Source organism: Gallus gallus, chromosome 5 (genome assembly GCF_016699485.2).
Source record: "Gallus gallus isolate bGalGal1 chromosome 5, bGalGal1.mat.broiler.GRCg7b, whole genome shotgun sequence".
NCBI lineage: Eukaryota > Metazoa > Chordata > Aves > Galliformes > Phasianidae > Gallus > Gallus gallus.
In genome coordinates this window covers 16,462,011-16,474,437 of record NC_052536.1, presented here as the reverse complement: position 1 = coordinate 16,474,437, position 12,427 = coordinate 16,462,011, and the positions used below count along the sequence as shown (strand labels likewise).

The 12,427-nt window shown below is 64.2% G+C and overlaps 2 protein-coding genes across 2 annotated transcripts; one reads left to right on the top strand and one right to left on the bottom strand.

Moving 5' to 3' along the window:
- Positions 1-512: 512 nt before the first annotated feature.
- Positions 513-8,520, top strand: DTX4 (deltex E3 ubiquitin ligase 4). The gene is made up of 9 exons (XM_015286836.4): positions 513-964; positions 2,640-3,363; positions 4,107-4,168; positions 4,249-4,410; positions 4,491-4,552; positions 4,709-4,861; positions 5,413-5,574; positions 5,836-5,925; positions 6,248-8,520. The coding sequence occupies exons 1-9, from the start codon at positions 754-756 to the stop codon at positions 6,479-6,481; spliced, it is 1,860 nt and encodes a 619-aa protein (XP_015142322.1). The 5' UTR covers positions 513-753; the 3' UTR covers positions 6,482-8,520.
- On the bottom strand, positions 8,420-11,355 carry MPEG1 (macrophage expressed 1). Its single transcript, XM_003641374.6, has one exon. It carries the CDS (start codon positions 11,330-11,332, stop codon positions 9,170-9,172), a length of 2,163 nt encoding a protein of 720 aa, XP_003641422.2. The 5' UTR covers positions 11,333-11,355; the 3' UTR covers positions 8,420-9,169.
- Positions 11,356-12,427: the final 1,072 nt, after the last annotated feature.

Here is a 12,427-nt window from a genome sequence, read left to right as displayed (position 1 = left end):
CCAAAGCAGGAGGTGACCTGAATGTCAGCGGGGCCCCAGCGGCCCTGGCACAGCTCCCTGCAACCCGATCGGGCTGGGGCAGCTGCTGGCAGCCACGATAGGGCCCAGCCTGGGCGAGGACATCAGACGTTGCCCGAGCAGTTCCCCGGGGTCCCTAAGGACCCTTCCAACCCAAGGCGCTCCATGCCCCTACGATCTGCCCTGCTTGGAGGTGGCGTTTCCAGCTGCGCAATGGGGAACTGCCAGAAACCAGGGCGCGCTTTTCCTGCGGCCACCCGCGTGGCTCTGCCCAGAACGGGCCCCGACGGGCGCTTCGCTTCGTAGCGAAAGAATGCAGCGTTTGAAGCGCGCACCGAGAAGAGCGCAGGTGGCCGCGGATGGCCGCCGCGGGACGCGCTGGTGCGGGACGCGGCGGGGGGCGTGGCCTCGGGGAGGGGGCGTGGCTTCGCCGGGGGCACCGTGACGCCCCGCCTCCCCGGGCGCGCTCTCGGCCGGGGCCGCGCGGGGCGGGCGGTGCGCGGCGCGCGGGCGCTGCGATGCGGAGCCGCCCCCCGCCGCCGCCCGCCGCCGCCGCGGGCCGCTCGCCGGGGGAGAGGCGCTGCAGCCCGGCGCGGCGCTGAGCGGCCCCTGGCGGCCCCGGGGCGGGCAGGGCAGGGCCCCGCGGAGCATGCGAGAGCCGGCGGGGCGGGCTGCAGCGGCCGCGGGCAGCGGGAGGAGGAGGCGGCGGCGGCGGCGGACCGGGCCGGAGGAACGATGCTGCTCGCCTCCGCCGTGGTGGTGTGGGAATGGCTGAACGAGCACGGGCGGTGGCGGCCCTACAGCCCGGCCGTCAGCCATCACATCGAGGCGGTGGCCCGCGCCGGGCCGCGGGCGGGAGGCAGCGTGGTGCTGGGCCAGGCTGACAGCCGCCTGGCGCCCTACATCATCGACCTGCAGTCCATGCACCAGTTCCGCCAGGACACCGGTGAGTGAGCCCGGCCGGCCCGGGGCTGCCCCCGTTCCCACCTCGCGTCGCGCGGTGCCGCCTGACCTGGAATCGCGTCGCGCTGCGCTGCGCGGTGCCGTGCCGTGCCGTGCCGTGCCGTGCCGCCGGGCCCGTGCTGCGTTGCGCTGCCTGTGCCGGCTCGCGCTGCGCCGCCTTTGCCGGTCCCGCGTTGCGTTGTGCCGCCCCGCTCCGTTCCACGTCCCGCTGCCCGCCCCGCGGTTGCGCCGCCGTGCCGTGCTGCCCGCCGCTGCCCGCCCTGCCGAGCCCCGCGTCGCGTCGCGCCGAGCCCTGCGCTCGCCTCGCGCCGCCTGACCTGGAATTGCGCGGCTCTGCTCCTTGCCGTCTGCGTGCTCCCTGCCCCTAGCTGGCCCTGCTGCTGCCCGAACCCCCCGTTGCAACCCGCAGCCTTTTGCCCTAGCGCTGAGCCGGCCGGAGCCCGCGGACCTCTCCCGTTCCCCGCAGACCCTTCCTCCGTGCGCGAGGCTCTCCCCGCGCTCCCCCGAGCCCGGCCCTACGGGCTGCTGTGGGGACGAAGTCGCGCCCTGGGACACGGCGGGGTACAGGTGGGGCCGCAGGGGGACGCCAGGTGGGGAGCGCGGACAGGTGTTAGGAAATCCCCGGGGGCCGAGCGCAGGTGTAAGGAAAGAAAGGCAGGGCACGGACGTGTGGGGCGTGCCTGGCACGGGGCTTTGTGCCCCTTCCTTCCCCCCGCTCGGCCGCAGGAAAGGGATGGCGGCGTCCCTCGTCCCCGGGCGGCGTCCCCTGGTGGTGCCGCCTTCCCCGGCAGCCCGGGGCCGGTGGGAACCGTGGCCCGCCCGGGTGCTCGGGGACAAGGGACCTTTGGTGCCGGGGGACGGCGTTCAGCGCCATGTGTCTGAGGGCTATTGTTGCCCTGGGGAGGAGGCCTGAAAGGGGAATTGTTCCGCCTCTCCCCGGGTTGCCGGGGATGTCGGTATTTTGGGTCATTAAACAGCTCTGATTTGGGGGGGGTCGCGACCCTGGCAGGCCCTGAATAGCTATTGTCCCCTTTCTTCCCCCGCTGAATGGGAGGCCAGCCGGCCGCCGGGCCGGGGGGGGGGGGGGAGAAGGGGGGGGGGGGGGCGCCGCTTTCCCACAGCGCCGGGGCCGCCAGATGCCGCATGCCGTCGCTGCCGCCCTCCTCGCCTCGCGCCGGATTAGGATAAATCACTGCGTGCGGCGAGGCCCCGCTGCCCTCTGGCCCCGGCACTGCTTTGTGCCGGCAGCTTTTCCCCCACCGGGTGCCCCCGTGCGTGATGGGGCGGTGACCCACTTCTCCGGTCTGCGGCCTGCGCGGGGGGAACCCGGCGTGGCGTGGGAGCCGACGGTAGCGGTGGGGGTCGGGATTAAGGGGGACTGACGTTCCTGCGGGCTTTAGGGGGGCGCGTGGCCGGTCAGGGCGGGGCGATCGTGTCCTGCTGCGGGACCTGGCTGAGGTGTGCCGCGACGGGCGTCCCGTTGGTGCCGGGGTGGCCCGGGGAAACTGAGGCACGCCGCTGCCGCGGCAGGGCGGGGACGGCGGCCGGGTCGGGAGGCCGTCGTCCCGACGCCGGCGAGGCCGGTCGGGGCGGTTCCGTGGTGCTCCCTGCCCACGGGCCGGTGCCGGCTTCTGATGACACGTCTGTCCCCTCCGCAGGCACCATCCGCCCCGTGCGGCGCAGCTACTACGACCCGTCCTCGGCGCCGGGCAAAGGCGTCGTGTGGGAGTGGGAGAACGACAGCGGCTCCTGGACTCCCTACGACATGGACGTGGGCATCACCATCCAGCGTGCGTACGAGAAGCAGCACCCCTGGGTGGACCTGAGCACCATCGGCTTCTGCTACGTGATCGACTTCGCCACGATGGGCCAGATCAACCGGCAGACCCAGCGCAAGCGCCGCGTCCGCCGCCGCCTCGACATGGTGTACCCCCTGGTGTCGGGCGCCCTGCCCAAGTCGCAGTCCTGGCCGGCCAGCCCCGGGGCCGCGGCGGCCCCCCCGGCCCCCGCCTGCGCCTGCCCCCAGTGCCTGCTGGTGATGAGCGTCAAAGCCGCCGTGTCGGCCGGCGGCCTGGGGGCCGCTACCCTGCAGCCGCGCAAAGCTCCCCCTGCTCCTCCCGTTGCCCCCAAGGCCCCGGCACCCACCCCGGGTGCCAAGGTGCCCGACGGCACGGCCGCGGCGCGCGGATCGCTGAAGCCTCTGGGCTCGCAGGGTGTCCGGCGGCAGGCGGCCAGCACGCCCGCCCTGAGCCCGGCCGGCCCTGCCGCAAGCCCTCCCGGTGCGGGCAGCGGCAAGGCGGCCCGGCCCGGCCTCGGCACCCTGAACCGCAGCCACCTGCAGCGCCTGGCCATCGCCCAGTCCCGCGTGCTTATTGCCTCGGGGTGAGTCCCGCTGCGTGCGTGCGGGCAGTTGTGGGCACCCCCGAGCCGTTTAGCGTGGTGGGAGGGAGGCCCTGGCCCTCACCCACGGGCCGAGGGCTCTGCCGGCCCCTCGCTCTCCCCGTGGGCACCCCCGGCCCCCTGAGTGGGGAGGGGGCGGGCAGCGCCGAACGCCCCGCCGCATCTCAATGAGGAGGCCGGGCTGCTCTTTCTTCAGTCCTTTTTCTGTCCCCCACCCTTCCCCTGCCACAGAAAAGACATTTAGGGCCCCGTGAGAAGGGGTCCTTCCCCACCCTCTGAGGACCATTTTTTTTGTGGCGGGGTGGGGGCCGCTCAATGCGCTGTTTCTCCCTTTTGTCTGCTCTGCCGTCGGCCTCCTGTCACAGCCTGGCCCCTTTCCTTCCCTCTGTCCTCCCCCTTCCCTCTGCGCTCCTGACCCACCGGGAAACTTTCCCATGGAAGAGAGCCCTGCCGCGGGGCGGGGGGAGCGGCTGTGCGGTGGCTGTAGGAGAATGGAGGGGGGGGGGAAAAAAAAAATCACCGACCCAGGGACAAAAAGAGGCTGTGAATGGTTTGGAGATGCAGGCGGAGTTTCTAAAGAGCGAGAGAAAAGGCGGCAGCAGGGCGGGGGGCACGGGGCCGGGTGGGGAATTCTCTCCTTCCAGCCAAGGCCCGCTTGGTTGCTTGGGAAACTGCTGTCTGGTGCGGACTGCAGGCCCTCATCTGGTCCTGTGCTTTCTCTGCAGGGTCCCCACCGTCCCTGTGAAGAACCTCAATGGCTCCAGCCCTGTGAACCCAGCTCTGGCAGGTGAGGATGGCCCCACCACGGAGGTCTGTGGGGGTCTTCCTCATTCCTTAGCGCTGTTTTGCCCTCCCTCCCCCCCTCAGGCATCACGGGGATCCTGATGAGTGCGGCCGGGCTGCCTGTCTGCCTGACACGGCCCCCTAAGCTGGTGCTGCACCCCCCGCCTGTCAGCAAGAGCGAGATCCAGTCCATCCCAGGCATCTCCCACACCTGCCGCAAGACCACCAAGAAACAGGCCAAGAAGGGTGAGCCCCCTCCGGCCCTCCCCACCATCGTGGCTGTGGGCCCGCCCTCCCCGGCCCTGCTGACTCTCTCTCTCCCACAGGTAAAGCTCCAGAAGAGGTGCTGAAGAAATACCTGCAGAAGGTGCGGCATCCGCCGGATGAGGTGCGAGCGGTGGGGCCGGCTTGGGCTGTCCGTAGGGTGGGAGGTGGCAGTGCCCCTGGGCTGTGCTATGTATCTGCGGCCTCTCCTCGTGGCCCCTCTGAAGAGGGGCTGCATGCCCCGGGCACGTGTCAGCAGGCCCCTATCCGCTCCCCACAGGACTGCACCATCTGCATGGAGCGGCTCTCGGCGCCGTCCGGCTACAAGGGCCCCCAGCCGGCCGTCAAGCCCGACCTGGTGGGAAAGCTGGCCAAGTGTGGACACATCTTCCACCTCCACTGCCTGGTGGCCATGTACAACAACGGCAACAAGGTGTGAGGCTGCAGCCCTGGGGGCCCGAACCGCCCGCTTGGTGACCTGGGGGGTCCTGGTGCATGCCATAACCGTGTGTCTCCATAAAACGGTCCGTGGTGCGCCGATGCTTGCTGGAAATGCTGAATCACAAACTGGGCTTGTATGGTTGTTTTGTTTCCCCTCTGTGGTTCCTGTTCTCGCTTCCCTCCCAGGGCTGGGGAGGTGACCTTTGGTCGGTGCACACACCACCGCTGCTTTTCCAGCTGCAGGTGGACTTCTGAGCCCTCTGCACAGGGCTGTTTTGTTTGGCATGCCTGGGAAAACGCATTCCACGTTGCTTAGAGATTGTTATTCTGCCATCTGTTTCTCTTTCTGCCAAACCAAAACAAAAAACAGAGGTAGGGCTCGTGTGGCTGATGAGGAAGAACAGTTCAGACCTCGGGTGTTTCGTTCCAGTTGCTTTGCAGGCCCTCCCGGTCCCCTCCTGCTTCCCGAGTGCTTTGGAGATGTCTGTGTGTTTGTGCTGCCTGGTGCTGGGGAGCACTGCTTTCATTACTTCCCTCTCTCAGGATGGCAGCCTGCAGTGCCCCACCTGCAAAACCATTTATGGGGTGAAGACGGGGACGCAGCCCCCGGGGAAGATGGAGTACCACATCATCCCTCACGCGCTTCCTGGCCACTCTGACTGCAAAACCATCCGTATCATCTACAACATCCCCCCAGGGGTGCAGGTGCGTCCTGGGGGGTGCCTCGGTGGTGAGCCATCCTTGTGGGGACCCGCAGCCCTGCCGCTGCTGCATCACTGTGACAGAAGGCTGGGGGGTGATGGTTTTGGGGCCGCTGTCAGAGTGCAGCTGCTTTGTGGTTAAGCCCACCCCGTGCGGCAGCAAGCAGCTCTGCCTCTGATGGAGTTTCGGTGTTCTGCTGCACCCAGAGTGTGCTTTTGAGCTCTAAATTGTATTCTATTTTTCCTCTTCTATTGCACGTTGTAGGGGCCGGAGCATCCAAACCCGGGGAAGAGCTTCACTGCCCGTGGCTTCCCGCGGCACTGCTACCTGCCTGACAGCGAGAAGGGCAGGAAGGTGAGAGGGGCTCAGGCTGGTGAAGTGCGCTTGTGAGGGGGAGAGGGACAGGAGCTGGGATTTGGGGCATGGAGAAAAGCAAGCTTGGCTCTGGCAGACAAATCCGGGTGAAGATCTTCCTTCCCTGTAGCCTGGCCTGGGCGTGCTAGAGAGCTCTGCTGTTCTGGTTGGTATGAAACAGCATTGGGATGGGACTCTGCTCCTGGGATCCCTGGTCAGCCTTGGTGAGGGCTTGCCTGGGTGGTCAAGTGCTGAGCAAAGGCGGGTGCTGCCCGCAGCTCCTGTGCCCACCTTGCTGCCTGCTCCGTCTCCCCCTCCCCAGGTACTGAAGTTGTTGCTGGTAGCCTGGGACCGGCGCTTGATTTTTGCCATCGGAACCTCCAGCACCACGGGTGAGTCAGACACAGTGATATGGAATGAGATCCACCACAAGACGGAGTTTGGCTCCAACCTCACTGGCCACGGTTACCCTGACATCAACTACCTGGACAACGTCCTGGCCGAGCTCGCAGCCCAGGGCATCACGGAGGAGAGTCTGGCACAGGAGAAGGACTGAGAACGGTGGTGGGGAGGCCGTGGCGAGGGTTCCCACTGCTGTATCCAAGGATAGAAGCCACCGGTGAAACCCAGCTGGGGCACTGGGAGGGCACCGGGAGCAGCTCCAGGTCAGTGGGGTGTAGTAGGGTGTCTTAAGACTGTCCCCTCCCTGCTGGCAGAGCCAGCTGGTGCTGTGAGCCACAAAGGTGACCCTGGCCTGGCCGTCCCCAGCAGCCAGTCGCTGCTGTGCGTTGTCCCATGCAAATGTGGGGTGCTGCTGTCAGGGCACTGTGGGAGCTGGGGAGGGCAAGCCAGGACCCTCCCCTCCCTAATCACCCACGTCCCAGCCTGACTTGGTGCCCCCTGATACCCACCTGGGCCTGGGACCCCATCCTGGTGCTGGGCTGTGGGTGGGAGCTGGGCTGTGGGGTCTCTGGCTGTGGCCCTACCTCGTCCCTCACCCGTCTCTTTGTCTGTCTGTCCTGTCTGGTACATCCCGACTGGTCTTCTCTGTCCACAGAGGTTGGGGGCTCTGGTCCATCTTGACCAGACCCCCTCGTCCTTCCTCCTCCTCTTGGCTGTGTCTGAGCTGTGCCCCGTGGGGTCCCATTGTCTGGGCTGCCCCTATACTGGGAAGGGCTTGGAGGGTGGTAGGAAGCTGTGTGTGGGGGGGGAAGCATGTCTCCCACCCCTGCTCCCCCCAGTAGTGGGTTCCTTGAACTGTTCGTATGGGGGCGTCCCCGTGTTGAATTTTATATACCTCGTGTTTTGGGGGTTTGTCGTATATATGTACATATAGGTGGTGGTGGTTGGGAGGTGGCCAGGGGAACATGGTGCTGTGGCTGAGCCTGGTGGTGCTCTGGATGCGGGGGTGGGGGGAGGGGGACACTGACCCAGAAGGGCTCAGTGCCTCGCAGTGGAGCTGTTGCCCATGGGTCTCTGTGAAGCAGGGAGAGATGGGAAGCCATCACCTTCCTGCTGGATTCCAGCTGTGTCCCATGGCTCAGGGGTCCCTGGTGAAGTCTCAAAGGGGTGGAGGGTGGCTGGCGGTGCGTTGGCACAGTGATTTTGGGCTGGGCTGGGGGGGGTTGGTGTGCTGGGGGGTAAGTGTGGCTGGGGGAAGGGGAGGGGATGGGGTTTGCATGGCATCTGGTGGCACTCACCAGACCCAGGGACTTCGCGGGGCCTCTTGGAGCCACATGGGGTGGGAGCAGTGGGCCCTGTGGCTCCAGGGGGGATGCTGGGGGGGCACCCTCCCCACAGGCTGTTCTATGCCCTCCTTCTGATTCCATCCCGTGAGACACCCCGGCTTGGTGAGTCAGGCGGAGGCCCTGCCCAAACCGCCCCCTGTCCCCCCCCCCTCATTGCTCCTTGTGGGGTTGGGTCCTCGTAGCCCCTTTTGTTTAGTCCCCTTCTGGTTCTCCTTTGGGGTTGGTTCACCCTCCGTCCTGGGGGACGGCGGCGTGGGAGGGATCCGTCCTGATGTGCATCATTCTGTCGTCGTTGCTGTTTCTCCTCTCCCCCGTCCGCGGGGTCCATCGCCGCCAGCTGGCCGCACCCCAGGGCATCAATAAAGCGGATGGTGGAGGAGTGCTCACTGTCCCTATGTGGCCTGGCCTCTCTGTTGTCTTCTGTCCGTCGTCTGTGTGACCAGGCGAGGGAGCGGGCACCCGCAGGGAGGGCCAGTCACCTCGTCCCCCCCCTATCCTCCCCTTCCTTAGCATGGGCTGTCATCTTCTACCTCAAGGGAGAAACCCTCTGTCCCTAGGAAATCCCCTTCTGGGCAGCTCTGCAGCAGGGGAACAGCATTGTGATTTCTGCATGGCTGCACCCGAGGTTGCCCTGCTGCAGAAAAACCTGAGCTGGAGCTATGCAAAACCCTCATGTGATCCGGGGGAGGGAGAGGGCCCCCCTCCCCCCCTCGGGGGGGCCAGGTTGATGACTAATGTGACACAGCTTTTTAACAACATTCCTTTTTTATTACTATTATTTTTTAATGCTGTGTTGCCTATGCAATTATTTGCTGGCTGAAATAAAAGTGATCCGTGCCTCTCTGCATGTGTGTGTATATCTATCACGATAGATATACATGGAGGCGCGGGTCGCCCTCCTGTTCCTGCGGGTGGGAATGGGCGCTGGGGGGTGTGTTTGATAGCTGGGGGGCTTGGGGGGGGGGAGCAGGGTGTTTTCCAAGGACTTGGTCCCTGAATCAATGCTTTTACAGGCAGTGAATCTCTGCGATGGACTTGAGTCTATCCGGTGAGTCAGGAAGGGGGGTTTGCATGGCTTCCCCTTGCTGTTTGAGGTACTCCAACAACCTCAGCGCCTTTTTGAAGGGCACTGGATTTCCTTTTCTGGGAGTGGGGAGGAGGAGAGAGCAGGCACGGCCTGTAATGGGGTATCGGGACTGCTTATCTCTCAAGCAGCAAAGCTGGTTGAGCTGGTTGGGAAAGAGCAGGGGCTGGCGGAGAGATTTGGTGTTGGGTCCTGGTGGTGGGATGGCCCCAGGCGGTGGCCTTGGAGGTCAATCAGGGGGCCGGGAGAAGGGTGGTGGAGCCCTGCAGCGTAGCTGGAGCTGCGGAGAGGTGAACCTGTCGTGGGAATGGGGTGAGGTGCGGGGGCTGGTGGCACTGCACAGCTGTGCCTCAGGGAAAGGAGTGGGCCAGGGGCTTTGCCTAGGTTAGGAGCACAAGCGGCTGGGCAATGCTTATTCCGTGAGCCCTGCTGGCTCTTGCTGGTGTCCCTCACCCATGTTCACTGTGGTGCTGTCCTCTGGGCTCTCCACGGGCAGCCTGGCCCCTTCACCCATAGCCAGGTACCCCCTTCTCCTGTACCTCCAGCGACCATAGCAGACCATTGCCAGGACGGTGACGAGCCCCACCACCACTGCTGCAGCCACGCCAGCCACCTCACCCCCCGTCAGCCCCCGCCCCCTCACCATCTCTGCTGCCTGCTGGATCTCAATGGGCTGTGCCAGCCGCCACGCACGGCCCGTCCCATCCCGCACCCAGGCGCTCTCCCCATCCCCGCTGCTCACCAGCACGGTGTCGACGGCTGGCAGGTTGGCAGGGGGTCGAGTGAAGGGTGGTAGGCGCGCAGGCGGCAGTGCGCCCCCCGTGAAGATGCCAGCCTGGACGCAGTAGTCCACCTGGCAGCTGTCGCTGATCAGTGCCAAGTGCTGGCTGAAGCCTGTGGGGCAGCGCTTGGCGTAGGGGTCCTCGGCGGTACCGTGGTGCTGACCCCCTAAGGGGTTCCCTGTCTGGCAGCTGAAGAAGCCCCCGAAGGGCACCGCGTACCGGCTGCCTCCCTCGTAATCCTGGCTCACACACAACCTGAGGTCATCGAAGAGCTTCAGCAAGAAGTACCGTGAGGGGCAGGACTGGGCACCGGTGAGGGGGTTGACGCTGCGGCTGCTGAACAGCCCCCCAAAGAGGTAGCCCGAGTCTGGGGGCACTGGGCCACTTGCGACGCACCAATAAGCTCTGAATTGCACCCGGGAGAGCCAGAAGACGTCCCTGCACACGCGGTGGCAGAAGATGCCCAGGGTGCACTTGTTCTGGCACTCCAGGTGGCTGTGGCCTTCCTCCCGCTCCTGCATGCCCAGCAGCACGGGGCTGTAGGAGGTGGGACAGGAGAAAGCCCCGGTGAGGGGGTTTTTCTGCTGCAGTACCTGGCACAGTTCATTGGTGTCGGGGCCGGCCAGCCCGGTGCACTCCTGGAAGACTCCCCCGAAGGTGAAGTTGGTCATGGTCCCCACACAGGAGCCATCGTCAGCGTTGGCGTAGAAGTTGAAGTTGGGTGAGGCGGCATCGGTGCAGCCGGGGTAGGTGTTGAAGGTGTAGTAGCGGCGGATGGCCATCTCCACCCGCTTGGCCAGCTTCTTCACTGTGGGGCTGGGCAGCTCTGGCAGAGTGCTGGGGCTGATGAAGAAGTACAGAGGCAGCCCCGAGCGGTCGATGGCCACCAGCTGGTTGCTAATTCCCTCCTGCCAGGTCTTAAGGGTGATGCCTGGGTAAAAGGGGGTCCCGCCGATGCTCTCCACCCTGGAGTTGGTGCGGTTCTCCAGGTACTGCTTGGTGAAGGCAGAGCTGGTGCCTTCGGAGTCCTTGGTTTTCACATTGACTATGCTGTGGAAGGCCACAGCGGCCGAGGCGGTGATGGAGCTCCGCATGGCCCAGCTGTCCTTCAGGAAGGTGGCCTTGATCTGATCTTCCTGGACCAAGCTGGCTCCAGCATCCACAGAGGTGATGGTGTGGGTGCCATAGTTGAGCACCAGCACCTCAGACAGAAAATCAGCCATCCGAGTCTGGTTGTTCTCCAGGTGGCTGGCGATGGTCAACAGCTGCTTCTTGAAGCCCTTGTCCAGGCCTGCTCCTGGGTCAATCTTAGCTGTGTAAACCAGGTTTCTGACCTGTACGCGAGTGGTGACCGCCTTGTCCTGCACTTGGTGGGTCTTGGCCTGGTGGAAGTCATAAGAGAACTTGCCATTGATTGCAGAGAAAAGGGACAGCTCCAGGTTGATGGAGGCAGAGGTGACGCTGTTATAATCCTTCCAGGACTCGATGATCTCGGAGTTGATGTCCAGGTTGCTCTGCTTGCGAGGAATGGTGAAGATGTTATCTGGGATGATGTAGAACCCATCTTCAGTGGTCTTACACAGCGAGTAGCTCAGATCTATGACCCTGCCCATATCTAAATTCCTGAGGTTGTCCCAGCCACCCCCAGGGAGGACTTCCAGGCTTGGGAGCTTCAGGGCTCTCTTGCAGTCCTGAAACCCCACGGAGGACGGCGGCTCCTGGGGTCTCTCGACCTCTGCCACTGCCATAGCCAGCGCCCGAGCGAGGAGGACCACCCTCAGCACCCAGACCATGGCTGAAGCACTCTGAACGTCCCACTGGTGAGGAGGTGGCTGGGGAAATGAAGAGGAGGGGGTGCAGCTGGTGGGTGGTTCCTCCTCTCGCAGTTGAATTAAGAGAAGGGAAAGGAGAAGTGAAAGCTTGTGAACATGAGAAATGGCTGAGTGGAGCAGAGATGACTGGGTGAGGGGCAGGGAAGCCTGGAGCTCTCTGCCTCCCTGCAGCAAAAGCTCCCTCTTAGTGTGAAAGCTGCTCTGCTGGGAGTGGGACAGGGAGAACTCTTTCAGGACTCCACTGGCATCCTCATGATGCCACCATGTGCATCTCCCTTCAGTCGCTCCCTCCCTTCACCCTGTCTCTACCATGCCCCACGAGGCTCTGGTGGGTTTAGGGGAGACTTCAGCACTTCCCACCGCCCCTTGCAGCCTCCTGTACCCCATCCCTGTCCTCACCTCAGTGTTCCAGGCTGGGAAGGGCACCTTCTGTGTGGAACCGTGTCATAGCTGCATGCTTTGGGTAATAAACAGTTAAAGCTGTTTCTGCTTCAAAAGCTGCTGAAATAATCGTGGCTCTTTCCTTATGGACAGGTTCATTTCCCCTATTTTTGCTGGTTAGTTCCTCTTCCCGGGATGGTTGTGAAAGAGAATGGGGCTGTAGTGAGCGGTGTGGTGAACAGCCAAAGGGGCCAACGAGAGCACCTTGTCCCTCACCAGCAAGAAGAGCCTGTCTCTGCCTCTTTAATGCCCTCCCATCAGCTGCCTTATTCTATAGAACAAAGAAGATCTCAGGATGAACAGTCCCAGATTCCTCAACCTTTCCTCATAGGAGACAGGCTCTAGTCCATCATATTCATGGTACTTGGTTGGACTCTCTCCAGGATGTCCACCTCTTTCTTGTACCAGAGAGCCCAGAGCTGAGTCAGCACTTCAGGTGGGGCCTTATCAGTGTGGAGCAGAGGAAAAGGATCACCACTCCTGTCCTGCTGACCTGGGGCTGCCGTCCTTGGAGGGCTTCAAGACAACAGAGGAATCCCTGGGCAACTGGGCATTGAACCTCCATGTCAGGAGGCTGGAGACAAAGACCTGCCGAGACGCCTTCCCAACGGAGTT

Excerpts from the sequence above, each read along its gene's own strand:
- MPEG1 (XM_003641374.6), bottom strand. The coding sequence starts at position 11,332 with ATGGTCTGGGTGCTGAGGGTGGTCCTCCTCGCTCGGGCGCTGGCTATG.
- DTX4 (XM_015286836.4), top strand. The coding sequence starts at position 754 with ATGCTGCTCGCCTCCGCCGTGGTGGTGTGGGAATGGCTGAACGAGCAC. Across the intron at positions 3,364-4,106 it reads CGCGTGCTTATTGCCTCGGG|GGTCCCCACCGTCCCTGTGA; the intron begins GTGAGTCCCGCT and ends CTTTCTCTGCAG. Across the intron at positions 5,575-5,835 it reads ACATCCCCCCAGGGGTGCAG|GGGCCGGAGCATCCAAACCC; the intron begins GTGCGTCCTGGG and ends TGCACGTTGTAG.